This window comes from Desmodus rotundus, chromosome 5 (genome assembly GCF_022682495.2).
Source record: "Desmodus rotundus isolate HL8 chromosome 5, HLdesRot8A.1, whole genome shotgun sequence".
In the NCBI taxonomy this organism is placed as follows: Eukaryota; Metazoa; Chordata; class Mammalia; order Chiroptera; family Phyllostomidae; genus Desmodus; species Desmodus rotundus.
Window position 1 is genome coordinate 162,747,083 of NC_071391.1, and position 17,485 is coordinate 162,764,567.

The 17,485-nt window shown below is 57.0% G+C and overlaps 1 protein-coding gene across 6 annotated transcripts in view; it reads right to left on the bottom strand.

Moving 5' to 3' along the window:
- The window catches only part of GREB1 (growth regulating estrogen receptor binding 1), a 102,657-nt gene that overhangs the window by 27,653 nt on the left and 57,519 nt on the right, over window positions 1-17,485 (bottom strand). For all 6 annotated transcript variants that reach the window (XR_011651270.1, XM_071221581.1, XM_053925572.1 and 3 more), the window contains exons 7-17: window positions 15,955-16,083; window positions 12,901-13,014; window positions 12,360-12,503; window positions 9,918-10,103; window positions 7,990-8,340; window positions 6,250-6,378; window positions 5,427-5,555; window positions 4,649-4,846; window positions 3,810-3,990; window positions 2,063-2,258; window positions 681-817 (exon numbers count right to left, since the gene is read on the bottom strand). Coding sequence is in view for 5 of the 6 variants with exons in the window: in XM_071221581.1 (XP_071077682.1) it covers window positions 681-817; window positions 2,063-2,258; window positions 3,810-3,990; window positions 4,649-4,846; window positions 5,427-5,555; window positions 6,250-6,378; window positions 7,990-8,340; window positions 9,918-10,103; window positions 12,360-12,503; window positions 12,901-13,014; window positions 15,955-16,083 (1,894 nt within the window). In the remaining variant the exon portion in view is untranslated. The remainder of the gene's footprint in view (window positions 1-680; window positions 818-2,062; window positions 2,259-3,809; window positions 3,991-4,648; window positions 4,847-5,426; window positions 5,556-6,249; window positions 6,379-7,989; window positions 8,341-9,917; window positions 10,104-12,359; window positions 12,504-12,900; window positions 13,015-15,954; window positions 16,084-17,485) is intronic.

The window sequence follows — 17,485 nt, forward strand, 5'->3', positions numbered from 1 at the left end:
CAGCGGGAGGGCCCACCCCTCTGGCAGTGCATTAGTCTGTAAAACCTGGCCGGGCTTTGCAACGTAGGGACTGCATGGTGCCAGCAATCACTCGACCTCCCCGGGCCTCCACTTCCTTGTCTGTAAAATGGCAGCAGGAGCACCTGCCTCAGAGCTGTGCTGTGACAGGGGTCAAAGGGCAAGCTGTCGCCTGGGACCAGCTCTGACTTCTTGCCCAGCCCATCCCTCGTGAGACACATGGGCTGAGACAGTCACCTCCGAGACAAGCGTCCCACTGAGTCTCTGCATGTTTGCAAAACAGGGACAAGCACACCCACAGGGTTGGGGCGGTGAGGACTAAGACCATGAAAGTGAGGCTCTTGGGACAGTGAGCGGCGCAAAGGAAAGAAAACCCGGAACGGCCGGATGGTCTCCATCACCGCCTTTAGACCACACACAGTCCCGCGGTCCAGCATGCTCCTGCCTGTGCTCATCTCTGGAGCTTTCTGGAGCAACAGCACGACAGGCACCACTGGCCCAAAACGCAGGGCACGAAATAAACCAGGTCCCTTTGCTGGAGGGACCAAGTCATCCAGGGAGGGCAGAAGGTGGGTCCCGTCCTGGAGCTGCCTGGCTGCACCCACCCCAACTTCCTCTTGACCACTGGGCCATGGCTAGGAACTGCGAAGAGGAATGCGTACCTTTTCCCCAACGCAGTGACCATGGCCTCAAAGGAGCTGTCGTATCTGAGCAAGGGGAGGCTGTGTCCCGAGAGGGTGGACTCGATGAACTCCGACAGCCCGAAGTATTTCTTGCTCTCGGGATACAAGTCTGCGCCCTGAGGCAGAGAAGAGCTCTGGTCACTCAAGCATCACGTGCTGAGAGCCCGGGCTCCCTGGCCGAGCATCCTGATTGAACTGTGCTGGCTCCGCAGTCCCCTGGGGGGGGGGGGCATTTCACTCATTCCTCTCCTCTGCAAGCAAGGAGTACAGAGCGCCCTATACGTAAGGGGCGGTGCATCCCCACCACTCAGGGCTTTTCCATTCATTTGACCCCAGCATGTTTGCCAAGAAGAAAACCAGCTTTATATATTTTTTTTAAACATGCAGCTTTTGTTAATTAAAACCTCTTCTTTCCAACAACCTGAGCTGGTTTTATGAACAGTCAACTACCTTGCATTCCACTGTTATTAAAATCCACAGGAAAAATATATTTAACCAATGTTACTCACTTTGACACACAGTTCCTCCCAAACTAACATCAGAGCAAATTTGGGGAGGTTGCTAAAATTACAAAGACATGGACTTTACCCTCAAATAGCACATGGGTAAGTGTGGGGGCCACGGAGCCAGCCGCCTGGGTCACACCCTGCTGCCCCTTTCTAGCTGTGTGGCAAGTGGCTCAGCTCAGCCCCCCACACTAATCTGTAAGTCAGATCACTCTGGCTCCTATGTCTTAAATGAGCTCCTGTAACGGAGCCCTCAGGACAGGGCCCACCCGGCTCACAGCGAGTGCCACATACACAAGTGCCGGCCTGCTGCCACTGAGGGCCAACCCGCTGGGCGGCAGCCAAGCTTGGATCTTTAAAAGCTCCTCAGGTGACCCTGGGACACCCCAAACAATCCCAGAAAACTGCCATTTGCTCCCCCCCTGTGCCATTAATTGGCACCCAACCACCCAGACCCCTCAGGCCACCAGAGCTGCTATGACCTTCCGTTCTGATGAGAAAGGGCCACTGAGCAGCTGAAAGCTCGCCAAGTTTCGTGGGTGTGCGTCCAGTTTGAGGCGGCGATGCTGAGCCTTGCGGCTCATGGATGCAGGATAGGACGAGTGCGAACAGTTTTAAGGCTGCTGGACAAAACCTTCTCTGTTCTAAGATGGGGAAGCCAACGGACATATTTCGGGGATATTCCCCTAAAGACCAAGGAGGATTAAAACCTAGCCCTGGGTCAAATTAAAGACCCAAGGAGATGGGACCCACTGGACCCGCAAATGTTCTAGTTACCCAGCATCTTTGCTAAAGAGAATTTCTCCCAACTGCAGCGAGGGCAGCGGCACTGGGCGCGGCGGCGGGGGCACTCACGTCACTGTGGGAGGCCGGCCAGTGGATCTCGTTGTAGGGGCTGATGAGGGTGCGCTGAGTCTGCAGCGCATAAGGGAAGGAAGTCACGTGCAGGGTCACGATGTTGGGGGCCTCCTTCACCTCCCTGCAGTTGAGCAGTCTGTCCACCCATCCCACCGACGGGTCGCTCTGGGAGTAGAGATTATGCACGGTGCTGCTAAGGGAGGAAGAGGGGAGACGGGACCATCAGAGGAATGAGTAATCCCAACCTACACTTTTACAGGATCAAGCACTTAATACATTCATAACTAGCCCCCCAACACTGCCAACAATCGAGGTGCACGGCCCTGCCCATGACAAGGAAAATAAACATTTCTTAAATGACTCTGCTGCAGGCGCCTGTCAGGGACGCCCCTGGTGCCAGTTGCTCATGGACAACTTGGCCAGGACACAGCGTCTAGAGAGGATTACCCGCAGGGGACACAATGCACCCCCTGCCCTGCAGCGGGGTTTCTCACCCAGGAATGTTCGCTGAATCACCCTTTTTCCCTCGGCCCCATCTGTTACCTGTCTCCTTAAGTTCTTTTCCCTGAAGGCCTACTGACTCTGAAACGGTCCAAGGAAGATGTAAAGAGGTAGATTTCTATACTCAGTTTAAAAGCATTGAAATGGAGCTCTGGCCGGTGCAGTTCAGCTGGTTGGAGAATCACCCCGTAAACCAAAAAAGTCCTGGGTTTGATCCCTGGTCGGGGCCCATATGAGAAGCAGGCGGTCGCTGTTGCTCTCCCTCCCTCCCCGCCTTTAACATCAGTAAGCATGTCCTCGAGTGAGTATCTTTAAGAAGTGCAGGAATGGAGTGGAAACATTCTGGACAGGGTGCCCAGAAGACAAGGCAGCTGAGCCAGCCTCAGCCTCCTCACCTGCAAGTCTAGGGAAATAATAAGAACCAGCGACTCACCTTACAGGTGGCAGGCAGATGGCCACTTGGAGAAACCTACTCTCAAAATAAATACTCCTAATAACGTACCTTGTTATATAATTCAGGCCGTTCCGATTTCCCCAGGCCCATACACTGGCCTCAGATTGGGAGCCATTCACCTGGGTGATGATCTTTAAGGCTCTGGGCAGCCCCTAAACTTCTGACTCTGCGCTAAATCAAAGCCTTCCACCATAACCCGACCCGAGACCTTCCTCCCCCTCAGCCACGTCAGGGGCAGGGTCTAAATGCACAACGCCCAGGCCCGTCTCATGGAGGTGACCGGTCCTGACAGCCACTGGGAACCCCTGCCAGACTCCAAGCTTAACGCTCCAACTCCTCTACTCGATTCAGATGGACGGACACATAACATCCCTCCCAAAGGAGGATGGCGCCAGCTGGGACCCACGGTCCAGCAGCCAGCGGGCCTCTGTCAGGAAGGGGCCCGGGCTGAGTTCCCCGCTGTCAGGATCCTGTCCGCACTAGTCAGGGGCTTGGCTGCTGAGCGGGGCGCAGACAACACCCCCCGCACCCAGCGCTATAACGACATCAAGCATGACACGTCCCTTCTGTGGCCTCAGTTTCCACACCTTACCATTCAGAGGCTGCACTGGGTGCCCGAGATGACGCCCAGCCCGGAGGTCCTAAGCCACAGCCACGGCATCTGTCACCAACGCCAAACCCCACCACCCTCATCTTTTGAGGGCCGAGACACAGTCCCCAATGTCATCCATAAATATTGTCTCAAAGAAGGAGAGTGTCAACCCCACCACCCACCCACATCACGCGAACCTCACGAGGTCCCAGTGGGCATGGTCGTGAATGAGGACAAAGAGCGTGTGCGGGTTCTGGAAGGAGTTTTGCAGGAAGGACTTGAATTTTGTCTGGGCCTCGGCGTCGAGCTTCAGCACATACTGCTCCACCTGCTGCTTGGTCACGTGCTCCTTTTCCAAGCCCAGCTCCAGTAAAACCCCTGCGACAGAGTGAGCACAGGTGAGTGCGTGCGTCACACACACTGTCACCGCTTCCATCCACTCGGCAGACACCTGGCGAGCACGGCCGGCCCTGTGCTCAGCCCCGGGCTGCAGGGCTGTGTGCGACACGGGAGAGTCAGGAGGCAGGCCCCACACAAGTGACAGGGTTACACCGGCTGTGCAGTGGCTGGGCCCAGAGACAGCCCGCCCAGCGGACACAGACGAGCCGGCTCCATGCAGCAGCCGGTCCCAAGCATGGAAGAAGAAAGACAGGAAGGACCCCCGGGGCCTGCAAAAGCATCTCCCAACCCGGATGCCACCAGGATGTAGGTGGACCAGAGCAACTCCTTTGAGAACTGACTCTGCGTAGTTCACATTCAGTCTCCCTAAAAGAACAGGGGGACACATTCATGCAGGGTATCAACACACGGGTCATTGGCCCGCACAGGACCAGGTAAGAACTCAAGTTGGTTCTCCCTTGAACAGAAGGCAAAGTCCCAGGTGAGTCGTTGTCTCTCAGCATCAGCTTCACCGTCTACAAACTGGGGCGATAGTTCTTGCCCTGCCCCCATCAGCAGCAAAGACTGCTGTCCAAACCCCAGTGTGACTTTAATCAACTTCCCCCGCCAACACCCAGCCCACCGGAAGGCCCCGTACCCGAATGCCAGACGTGGAACAGCATCTGCTGGTAGGTCACTTCTGAGGGTGGAATGCAAATCAGGAAGTCCACCTTCTCGAAGGACCCTAAGTCCAGATTCTGGGTGCTGGAATCCGCAATCGAACACACGTGGGAGAGCAGCTTCTGGGCCACAGCCAGCTGGAAGGGCCGGACGTGGTGTGGCTCCAGGCTGTAACCTGGAACCAGAGCCCGTGGAGGTGAGGCACCGGGAGCAGAGGGCCACGGCCCTGGACCTCTGCCGGGGAAGGACACAGCGCGCCCCCATCTCGTGCACAAGGCCACAGGGAAAGGGAAGACACACCAACAGTTCCCAGGGGGTCATCTCACACAACTGGCCCCATTTAATCATCAAAGGGTGAACTGCCCTCGGGGAGCATGGAGGAGCTGTGAGCTGTTACACCCGCAGGGGATGAGGGTGGCGTCCTAGGGAAGTTGAGTTTGGAATTCGGAAGAGGGCGCAAGTTGTCAAGGAGACAACTTCAGGGACTTAGGGTGAATAAATATTTCAACAGCACGTTGATGAGATGAACTCCAGCAGAGAACTGTGCCATCTCAGGCAAACCCTACAGATGTTTAGTTCCAGGTAAGTGGCCTGTCGTTACAAACTGGAATTAAAGTTAGATGTTAGGTCTCAGGTGATGCTCAGGAGGAGCCCTGCCCTCTGGACGTGCTTCTCACGTCGCTTCCTGGTAGCCCCGGGTCCTTGGACGCGGCCTCGCCAGCCCAGACCCTGGCCACCAGCTCCTCACCACTCACTTGTGCAAGCTGGGGCCCCGCTGACATCCAGGGACACCGATTTGGTGACAGAGGCGGCAGTAAATGAAGAAGAAATGTGGCCTTGATTTTCCTGATGAAATTTGTCCAGCAAAATGTCAATGTCGCCCTCTGCCCAAAACAGAGTCACAGAAATGGGTTCGTGAAATTGAGCAGACACCAGGGAACACCCACAATGCATCAGGCACCATGCTGGGCCTGGGGTAACAGACGAAGATGACATGACCTGTCCTATCCAGGAGTCCAGACCTGGTAAGGAAATTACACTGTGACGCGTAGGTGCTAGGACAGAAGGAACAATGACAGAAGGACAGAGGAAAGGGTCTAAGTCTGTCCTGGACAAGGTTTCTGGGACTACATGCGAGTCCAGGGGGGTGAGTCGCCAGGCAAAGAACAGAGACAGGCACGCACAGCACCACACCCATGGATGAGGCCCAGAGAGCACACTACTCCCATGAGAAGCTCCGAGCAATTCAGAGGGAGAGGTAGGAGCGGTGCGGGGAGAGAGGCAGAAAGGGACAGGCTCGAGGCCCTCACATGCCCCAAAAAGGTGGAAACCACAGAGCCCAGGAGAAGCCACAGCCAGTGCAGGAAGGTGGCCGTGCCAGGGACCACGCCAGCAGGGGCCACACAAGCCAGGGCCACACATGCTGATTCAGACCGGAGAGGCCGCCCCACAAGTGTGAATCCAGGGCAGCCTCAGCTGGTCAGGAGGGACGGGCTCCACCGTGACCCTCCCTCCCTGTGTCTGTTTATTTCTGTGTGGTCCATGCATGAATTTACACCTGTCTCGCTGCAAGCCTACCTGGACAGAGAGTGCTGAAAAAGGCTCCCAAGGAGTCCACTTTGCCTGTAACCAGCTCATAATTGACTTCCTTCTGGTACTCCAAGGGGCTGAGGAGGCTCTCAGAGAGAATCCGGGCTTGGTATTTCCCTGGAAAACAAGTAACAAACTCTCATCGGTCCCCGCTTAGAATTAGCTCCTTGATGGCGAGTCTGTGCCTGCACCTCTTTCTCTCTCCCTCCCCCACGCCCAGCACCTGGCCTGGCTAAGAGCAGGCGTTTCTGTTGGTTAGATGATCACGCGGCATACTCCAGGCTGGCCCCGTGTCCCAGGTGGGGGGTCATGAGAGGGAACACCCAGAGTATCGGCCGTGGGACCTGGCCCCCCTGACCTGGGGTGTGTTGCTGAGCCTGCTGCACCCAGCGCCCCTCCGGAACACGGGGCTGACGGGAGTGCCCACTTCGTGGGACGATGGTACACATGAAACAAGACCCTGTTAGTAAGACGCTTAGCCCAATGCCTGATGCAGCAAAAGGCAACGTCATGTAAAAAATACGGAATGAGGTCAGCATCAGAGATTGCTAAAAGACAGCTGGGTCATTGCCCAGGAACAATGTGAGGTGTTTTTTAAGTAAATTTTTAAAAGTACAAGGATTTCAAGGTTTAAGTTTAGAACACCTCTTCCCACCTCAATAGACAGTCCCTGCAGGCGGCCAGCGACCCAGGCTCCACTCCTCAGGGCGGTCCCGAGTCCTTGCTTCCTCCCCCTTGCAGCACAGGATCCACCGCAAACTCCAAAGGCACCAACTTCTAAACGCACCTGGGCTCCGGCCACTTCTCCCCACTCCCAGCAGCCCAGTCTCCGAAACGGCCTCGTCCCTAGTCACGCCCCTACCCCCAGCCTATTCTCCACACAACCGGGCAAGTCCTCCCGAACTGGAAGTCACATCACATCTCTTCCCTGGTCCAACCCTTCCAGTGGCTTCCCAACTCACACAGGGAACAATCCAGAGTCCTGGTCTGGCCTTCAGAGTTCCACACAGCCCCACAGTCCCGGCCAGCCCGCTGGCCCTTCAACCCGCCAAGCACAGCCTACCACCCCATGGTCTTGGGGAGCCCTGCATTTGCCCTTATTGGCATTTCTTCCCCATTCCTCACACCCCTGCTTCAAAGACACCCCATTACAGAGGCTCTCCTGACCACCCCTTAGAAGCCAGAACCCCTCACTAAAACCCTCCACCCCTTCCCCTCCCACCTGCCAGGTTCTGTGCTGGATTTGGGGTCTGACTCCCTGCCCAGGGCATGCACTCCAGGAAAGCAGGGCGGCACTCCTGTGTCCCTAGCCCCCGGCTATGGCTGCATGGAGGAGGGCTTCAGTAAGTGTTTTCATAATTAGTTCGTTGACTCATTAACCTACACAACACAATGCAGCCGTTTCTTAAATCTCCGTTAGGTAGTGGAAGACAGTGTCTCTAAGAAGCAATCACATCACCAGGTGCACACGGAAGCCGGGTGTTGGGGCCTGTCCAGACCCCCAAGTCACCCCGGTGGGAGTGGGGGTTAGAATTTTCACCGAGCTCACGACCCAGGGAGCTAGGCGCTGGCACCAGGAGGAGAGCTACGGGGCCCTCGGTACCCAGCTCCTACCCACTGCTGCTGCCAACTCCGGTGTGAGAGGCAAAGAGGGCGGAACTGCCAACGAGAGCGACTGGGAGCCCCCACAGCTGCTTCTCAGCAGCCGGGTGGTGCGCAGAGCCTCACCGGTGACAGCGATGCAGGAGTCGATGGCTGCGTTCCGGCAGGCACAGATGATCACCACGTAGTTGGTCTTGGCCAGCTTGCCCTCGACGAGCAGCCGGAACATCTCGGAGAGCCCCTCGGCCAGCGAGTAGGTGCACTCGATGATGTGCACGCTGTCGTTGCAGGAGCTGGCGGCCAGGCCGGCCAGCCAGGGCAGCTGCGCGGAGGTGACGGGCGCCACAGTGCTGGGCGCGGGCGGGAAGGGCTGTGTCGGCGCCTGCTGGTACTGCCGGATCTCAGTCAGGTGCGACTCGCGCCACGAGCGCAGGAAGATCTGCTCCAGGTCCTCCATCAGGGGCACCTGGTCGGCCGCTGGCAGCACAGAGCAGGCAGGAGGTGCTTCAGTACCCACCCTGCACGCCTCCTGCCCCACATGCCCCTCGTGCCTTATGAGTCCCCACACCTGCACACACTCCCTCCCGCCCCACGTGCCCCTCGTGCCTTATGAGTCCCCACACCTGCACACACCCCTCCCGCCCCACGTGCCCCTCACACCTTGAGTGCCCCCCATAGCCCCACGCAACCCACGAGCTGCACGCGGAGGCGGCATACAAATACAATGAGCAATTCTGGGGAAATGCACCTAAACTAGTTCAAAAACGACCTAAATTACTTAGTTGCATCATACTGCACAGTGCTGGGAGATACAGGGAGGACACAAAAGCAGCCCTAATCACACCGTCCCATTGCAGACACAACCACTTCCGTATACTTCGACGCCCCACCCCGCACAGGCAGGCTTTGAACTGCTGTGAGGATTGCGGGTGTACAACCTCAAACCTAGTATACTTTCCTTCCCACAACACCTCAGTCACATTTCCGTGCTGTTTAAGGTCTTTGTAAATAGCACTACTAATGTGCACGAGATGTTGCAGGCACCCCCGTCTACTCAGCTGTGTCTCTATTGTTGGTCCTCTCATTGCTTCCAAGGAATCACCTGTGTGCACAGCCGTCCGCACAGAACACAGCATCCTCAGCCTAAACTCTCCAAAGTGAGCTTACAGGCTAGTTCACACACATCATCAGACTTTTTCTAGATGGTCTCAATGCATCGACTTCCACACAGTACTGGCACAGGATACATACCGGTTTTCCTGCACCCTTAGCTCCCCTGGATACCATCACTTGGGTCATTGTCAAAACTTTGAGAAAAATTTTACTTGTTTGATTTGACAACTTGCATCTCCTTGATGACTACTGAGATCGAATACTTTCAACATTTTTCCTACAGGCATTTTCTGGTTTATACGTCCAAATTCCATAATTGGGGGAACTGGAGGGCAGAACACCACATTTCTGTTTAGAAGACGTGCCCCCACCCAGCACCAGCTGCGGAGCCTTGAGCTCCACTACGATACATTTTCCTGATCTGAAAAAATGGGGATCACACCGCCCACTCCCTGGGCTGCGTCAAAATTCAATTAAGTTAGCTGTTTATCTCCCAGGTTGAAAATCTTTCCCCTGGGCCCACATCCCCTTCCAGAACCACCCCTCCCCCCACCAGGCAAAGCTCCCTGGGAGAGCTGTCCACAGTGGCCACGCTGGTTTCCTGCACCCCCCAGCGTGGCTATGGTCCCCACGCTCCTCACCCAGCACCTGCCGAGGTTGTCAGTCACTTCCATACGCCCACGCCCAGCGGCCAATAATCAGCCCCCAGCTCTCAGCAGGTCAATCATTTTTTAATATCTCTGCGCCTTTTGGCCTATTGTAAGCCCTCCCAGCCCCTCAGTGACCACTGCAGCCCCCGGTAACACCTGTCAGCCCCTTCCCTGTCTTCCATTACCACCAGCCACAGCTGGTCTTCACAGTTCCAGGTGCGAGGAAGGCTCGGCACTTCCCACCTCCAGCGATTACTCCAGCGGAGGCTCACAGGCAGCGTGGGGACTCACCCAGCTGGACCAGGTAGTAGACGGTGAGCAGGAGCTGCGTCTCCTCTGAGATGGGCTGGATGGTGGAGGCCCCGTACTGCTCATGTGCCCGAGAGATGGACTGGGAGCTCTGGTAGCAGGTGTGCAGGAGCGGGCTCACCACAACGTCGTTCAGGTTCCCGCACAGGTAAGGGAAGTTCCCGTGGCCTGTGGAGGAGGAGCAGCATCTGCTCGTCAACCAGCCTGGGCACCACTGGGGGGCCCCACAGGGGGGTCTCTGAACAAGAGGGAGTTAAAGCATGCAAGCGGGTCGCCTCTGGAGTAACTTAGTGCCCTTCTTCTGGGCACCTCAGCCTTCCAGCCGTTGCTGGTCTAGGGTCCCTGCTCTCGTGAGGGACGCGGCAGCAGCATTTGCTTGTTCATTTAGTTCCTTGCTTCACAGGTGAGCAAGTGAAGGCCCAGAGAGCAGGGCCCGAGGCTGAACAGCCACAGCCCCTGCGTGACTCCAGCACCTGGTGCGATGCAGCCTTCTGGATCTCTGCCAGGCCCTCCACCAGCCCGAGCCTCCCCCTCGGCCCCGTGTTGGTCTCTGCTTCGGTTCTCCCAGGACTCTCTGACACGCTGACTTTGGAAAGTAAAGCGCTGCCCAGACCAGAGACCCGGCATACGGACATAAGGACAGACCGGACAAAGGCTTTGCAAATGTGACGAGATCCATCTCATGGCGACTCTCAGAGATGGGAGAGCCCGGGCCAGGTTCAGACCTCTCCTGTACCCCCACTGGCTATGTGATCCCAAGCAAGAAGCTTAACTTCTCCAGGCCTCCGCCTCCACAGTTGTAGAACGGGGTAAAGATATGAAGTCCTTGTGGGGTTTCAGAGATGAGCAGACAGAGTAGACGTGTGGGAGGGTCCCCTGAAAGGCTGGGGCCCCCACAGAGCTTCTGATTCAAGAGTGGGGCCTGATCGTAATTCCGTGGTGGGCCTGGGACGCACACCTCTAATAAGGTTCCAGGCAATGCCTGTTCCACCGGCCCCCAGACCATAATTTGGGTGGCACTGCTTATGAATGCTATGGCTGATAAGAGGCAACAAAGAGTCCCTCTAAAAGGAAGGATGTGACCTTTGTCATAAAAGAGGCACAGAGAAGCCACCATGAGGCCAGATGGAGGGAAAACTGAGGAGGCTTCGTAGAGAAGGCATGGGGGTGGGTCTGAGATCCCAGGCGGGGCTGAGCACGTGGTGGGGGGGAGGGGCCAGGGAAGCAGGCTCCTGACAGAGAGGGGCTCAGCCTGAATGGCAGGGCTGTGGCAGGGAGGGCAGTGACCTCAGGGACAAGGAGGGTGGTCTGTAGCTGAGACCAGTAGCTGTCAGACATGGGTCCCCGGGCCCCCTGAGGCTCCTGGCTCAGAGCAGGTCCCTCCTGCCCACACCCCCGTGGCTGGCACCCAGCCCTGCTCCGCCTTCTTGTCAGCCTGTCCTCAGTGCCTACAAGACAGGCATGCTGTGCCAAGAACACGTGCGGTGTGACACAGGGCTGACCTTCATCTTGGTTAGCCAGCGGGACCACTGGCCCTGCCTCGTGCCCAGTTCAAAACCCAGATTTGCACTCTTCTTCCTGAACACCCTCTCCAGGTTTAGTTCTAAGGAAAAAGAATGTCTTCTCCTATTTCTCAATTCCCAGCAGGATCTCTCTCCCACTTTCCTACCACCCCCTCTCCGCTGTTCCTATGAACACGATGCCGAGTACAGTGTTAGCGTGTGGAGGAAGGACCTGCCAGCGCGTGTGCACCTGCATCTGTGTGCCCGTGTCACTAGGTGCCGGCACACGGTACCGGTGGTGCCACCCAACAAGCCCTGCCCCGTCCTCACAAGTCAAGGTCTCCCGCGTCATGAAAAGAAGGGATTTCTTTCATTGAGCCCAAAATCGACCTCCACGTAGCGCACACTAGCCACTGACCCACACAGAGATCGAGTCTGGGGACCACGGCTATCTCTGCCCAACCAGACTCAGGATCGATCCTCAAAAAGACCGGCGGCAGAGGGTGACAGCAAGGCCATCCCCAGACCAGGGCTCCCGGTCCCGTCAATCGTCAAGGGGCCGAGGCCCCATCTCCAGCCCTTGGTGCTCAGCCCTGAGCCCGTGGCTGTGTCCGGAGCTCAGTGAGGCTGGGTGAGTAAAGGAAGGGAAAACCAAATGAACAGCACAGAGTGGGATCATTTTACTTGGGCCTGTTGTGCAAAATCAAGAAGCTCTCTAACTGTTGGCATCAGACTGGGGGCTCCCCTGTGACGAGACAGATCTGCTTGGGTCCTTCATCGTCCTGGAAAGAGCCTCAGTGGGTACTCAGAGGGTTCCCGTGGAGCCGACAGGAAGGATGTCGGCCTGTTGACCGTTTCTCATGCATTTCTCCAGCTCCCCTGCCCCTCCGCCAGCTCCACCACGCTGCACGGCGCTACTTGCCTTTAAATATCACTGGCTTGGCCTTGCATATTTTCAACAAGTTGTCGGGGACAGACACTGGTTCTCCGGAGGCCACCACGGGAAAGGTGACTGAAGCCGGTCCCGCCAAGCCAACCTGGGGCATACAGGACAGGCCCGCACTCTCTGGAAACACACCAAGAGTGTTAGGAAGACACAGCTTGACCCTTCCCCACCCCCCACCAAGTCTTGGGATCACAAATTTCTGAGGTCAAAAACATCTTTAAAGTCACTGGGTCCAACCATCCCCATCAAAGGGCCCAGGCTCCTCTTCATTATCCTGACAAGTGACAGGCAAGTTCCTTTTAAATTCCTTTCAGGTCAGGGAACTCGCTACTGTGCAGGGATCCTGGGCGTTGTTAAGCAACTCTAATACATGCGAGAGAGAGCCTTTAGTTGTACCAAAGTCAGCCTCCCTACGGTTCCTCGCCAGCACACACAGAAGCACACACACATGCACGCACACACCCCCCACCAGCAGCACACCTGAGCCTTGGATTTGGGGCAAGCTCCGGTCACTTACCATACTTAGCTCTGCTCCCACCACCCTGGGGGTAGCCACCGTCTGTAGCTGATGGAGATTCTGGAGACCACCCTTTGTGGCGCTTTTTGGGGGGCCCGGAGTTGGACAAGATACCTAGGCGACATTCAGAGTGTGCATTAAGCTGTCAGTGGCGATGAGCGTCCATAAAACATTCCCCTGACTTGGAGGACACTTATCACATTTTTTTAAATCACAGTTCACGATGGGTTTCAGCATCTACTGAAGTGTCTAGGCATAAGGCAACGTCCTGTCCACCTTTGCAAATGTTCCATTCCAAAGTTGTACAGGTGGGTAAAATTCAATCCGAAGCCTTAGCCCCTTCACCTTCAACATGGGATCGTTAAGGCACACCTCTGAAAGGTGCCTTGGTCAGGACTAAAGAGCATGTATGTAAAGCACAAGTCTGGGCCCAATGAGTGGTAGCCACCAAGGCTCCATCATCATCATCATCATCATCATCATCTCACATTCCAATACATTACTAACCATGTTCCTGCAGACCAGCCACAGCACGCTCAGTCCACTGCTGCAGCTACACCACTGGGGGGCAGTACGTACCCAGCGGTGCTCCTCCCCGCCCCCCAGCCCTGAAAGCTAATTTCAGGCTGAAGAAATGAAGGGGACAGAAGACAGAAGCTGGCACTGATGACAGCGTGCCCATGGCTCTCACTGTGTTTGTGGTTATTCAAAAGTACCACAGACTGCTGACCGCATTTTTGGGACCAATTTTTTCATGCAAAATCTCCCCTCCATTAAGAGCTACAGGGTCAACCCTGACTGCTCATTAAACTCATCTGAGAAGCTTTTAGGATCCTCGATGCCTAATACAGCCCAGTCCCACAGAAACCAGGACCCGGGCATCTGCGGTGGGGGAGGGGCACAGGTGGGGCTGATAAGCCCCAGGCTCCCTGATGAGCCTAAGGCATCACCGGGCTTGGGAACCACCATCTGGAGCAACATTTCTCTGGTCTGGCCTGAGATGGAGCTGGACAGAACCAGCAAGGGCCTGCTAAAACCGTCCACTCCTGGGCCCCGCCCCGGCCTGCAGAATCAGTTCTCTGGAAAGATCTCTGGAGGGTGAGGAAGCACTTCTTCGTAAGCACCACTGATGCCCAAACTCCCTGCAGACCCGGAGCTCATGGACTCCCCCCGCCCCCCGCCCCAGACCCGGGACAACCAGAAAAAGCCCCTGCACAGCGGCCCAGGCGGGGACAACACTGCCCCTGAGGCAGCCTTCAGCCCTCACCTAACACCCCTTGTCGCTTCAGAGGCAGTTTCTTAAAACTGATCTCGGCCGCCCGCAGAGCAGGCAGGAAGGCAGAGACCCCAGACCCTCAGCTGAGCTCTTGAACGAAGCAATGCCCTTCAGCCAGTGTCCAAGCCCCTCTGTGCCCAGCTCCGTGACAGACAGGGCCCAGGGCTCCAAGCTGTGAGTGACCATGGCCTGACGGACACCAGTGGGGAGGAGGTGACGCCAGAGCTAAGCTCTGAAAGGCAGGTGCTCTGCAAGGGCACAGATGTGTGACCAGGGTCTAGAGGTGGGGGTTGGGGAAGCGCCAAACTGTCCAGTGCAGGGGAACATGTGACTCTAGAGCAGGAACAGCTGGTTGGTTGGGGCCAGACCCCAGAAGGGCTTGAGGCCACACTAGGGAACGGGGGTCTCTCTGCATCCCCTCCAAAGGAAGTGTGTTCACTCACAGCAGAAGCCGGCTCCCAGAGCCTGGCTCACAGGGCCCAGGCCGAGGGCAGCCCCTCATTCCCTGCCTCTTGGGGTGACAGCTGCCCAGACCTCAGTGTAGGGAGGGGCAGCATCAAGGACCCAGGCCGCCCCCATCACCGTGCCCGGGCCCCAAGCCTCAGCCACACAGCCGCCCTAAAATCAGCACCTACCTGAGAAGAAACACAAGAGAAGAAAAGTGGGTGCCTGCCTGGGGTTCCTCCCACTGGGAAAGTGACAAAGGCCTGACCTCAGCCCTGAGAAAAAGCCCGCAGGTTAAGACTGAGGATCTCAGATCGGATTCAGAAGAGACCGTTCCTTCAGCTAGGAGGGAGACAACTCTCAAGACTCCAGCAGAGAAGCCCTCGCTGCGGCAACGTGGAAGCAGAGAGCCCGGCCTGTGGGCCTGGCTGCCTCCGGGCTCCCCTTCCTCCTCCACAAAGCAGCGTGTGACACCAGGTGGCTTCTAAGGGCTCTCCCAGAGGGACAGCCATGGACCCTACAGTTCTGTTCAGGAGTGTCCGTGGAGGAGGGAGGAGAGCCAAGCCTGGCTTATGAAAAGGCTCCCAGCGAGCTCAGAGCTGGGTCCCTGCTCCGCCTGCCACTCTTCCTCCACCCACAGCCTCTGCTGTAGCAGGGGGCCAGTTTAACCCCCTCACTCACCCCCTTCTCACCCCTTACTCACCTGGATCCTCACCTCCTCACCCCCTTTCCTCACTTCCTCCCAAACCATCTCTAATTAATGCTTCCCCAGCTGTGAGTTGCAGCTCAGTTGTCACCTCCTCCAGGAAGCCCTCCCTGAACAGACCAGCTCAATGCTGCTGCTGCTGCTGTGGGTGGCAGTAAGGTGCCCCGAGTGAGCTGCCAGATTGCCCAGACTCTCCACGCAGCACCTCGTCTGATCCTCTCAACTGCCCTCAGAGCAGAACTCGTACCTCCGAACGAGGGAACATTTAGCCAGAAGTCTTATCCAAGATCCCCCGACTAATAAGAGACAGAGTTGGGTTTTGGATCCGTGTTTATCTGATGTTGTTCACACGACACCGTGTCACCCTCTGCTTCTCCCAAACTCTGCAGCCCTCCTGATGGGCGGCTCACAATGAGACAGGTCCCCCGCCTCACGAAAGGCTCTCACAGCTTCTTGGTGTGACCCGTCACCCGGCACCAGGGCCTGGGCACAGCCCTGCAGACTCAGGAGGCACCTGCTGCCCTGGCTGGACTCTGTCTAAGCCACACCAATTCCAGGAGGCTCCCGTGTCCGTCCCCCAAAGCCTTGACCCAGAGAAGGGCAGGACCCCCAGGACAGGCAACGCTACCTAGTGCCAAGGGCCGCGTCACCGCCGACAGCTTGTTCTTCACCAGCTGCTGGTGCTTCGGGGAGTCTTTGCCGTTGAAGACAGCTGGGCCCGTGCCCGCGGTGAGTGGGGGTTGACCAGAGGCCAGTCCTGTGCACAGAGAACAAGACAGAGCAGGTCATCTCACAGCACAGTGATTCTGCCCGACTGAGAAAACACACGGAAATGTACACGCATGCACACGCGTGTGCACATACTCCTGCAGTGAGCACTCCCTGGTAGAGGAAGGACCAGAGGGACAGGAGTGGCCCATGGGGCTCCGTGAATTCAGGACTGCCCCAGAAACTGTTCCACCTTCCTTCTACCTGTTCCTTTACCTCCAGGGCCGGGTTTGGATCAGACACACTCGGGACAGCAGTCGGGTTTGCCATCACCGAGGCCCGGGCTGCTCACAGGAGCTGGGACTCCGCGGGTCTGAGGATAATTATGGGGCAACCGTGGGTCCCGGTCTCCGGAGGCTCCCCACACTAGCTGTGGGACCCTCTGCAACGTCCCCCGGCTCCAACTTCCTCACCCATAAAGTGGGGGTCACAGCAGAGCCTCTGTGAGGATGACAAGAGTCAGCAGAAGTCAGGTCCGTGGAAAAGTGCCCGGCAGGCGGCAAGCACTGAGTAAGCGTCTGCTCTTACCTAAATCTCACAGCTGCCCGCAGATGAGGCAGGGGAGGTTTCTCCAGCCTCACAGAGGAGGGAGCAGAGACTGCTCCAAGAGTTGAGATGACCTGCCCTAAACTGCCCGGCGAGGAGGCGGCAGCGCTGGCGCGCACACCCCGGTATTCTGATGCCAAAGCAGTGGCCTCTCTGGTTGCCTGATGGCAGAGGTCCCAGGCGGCCTGGGCAGAGGGAGGGCAACAGCAGATACCGCATTGCGGGGGAGGGAGGTATGGCACCCAGAGGGGAGCATGTTTCAGCTCAGGGCAACCTCTTCGTCACAGGTGGGACGGGCCAGGTGGGGCGAGGGCTGTGGCTCCTCTCAGGAGTTGACCTCAGACCCTCTGGGCAAGAGGAACGGAAACCTCCAGCCTCCCAAGTCCCATGGAGGCTGCTGCCTACTGTGGTTACCTCTTCCATGTTTAAGTGCTTCAACCAGAAATACCTGCTGTCAAATCTGGACTCCGCCCACCTGTGAGGTCCCAGGCCAGCACTGGTAGGCCTCGATTTCCCAGTGAGTACGACAGGGTCACAGAAGCCTGCTCATAGGGGCTCATTAGGGTTGAACGGAACACGCACAGAGCTGGGACGCACAACGCACGGGACAAAGCAAGTGTCTAGTCTCACTGCCCCTCCTGGGAGTCTAGTTCCATGCTGACTTAGTGCCCGTCACACAGCAAGCTCTGGCTGCAGACTGGGGCTGCCGAGCAATCCCACCAGCCCACCGACAAGGGGACCATGTACCAGAGCAAAGAGGAATGCAGAGCACCTTTCCAAATTAAAACCAAAGCATTCTGTGTTGAACACTCTCCCAAATTCAAGACAAAATGCACAGGCGCTGC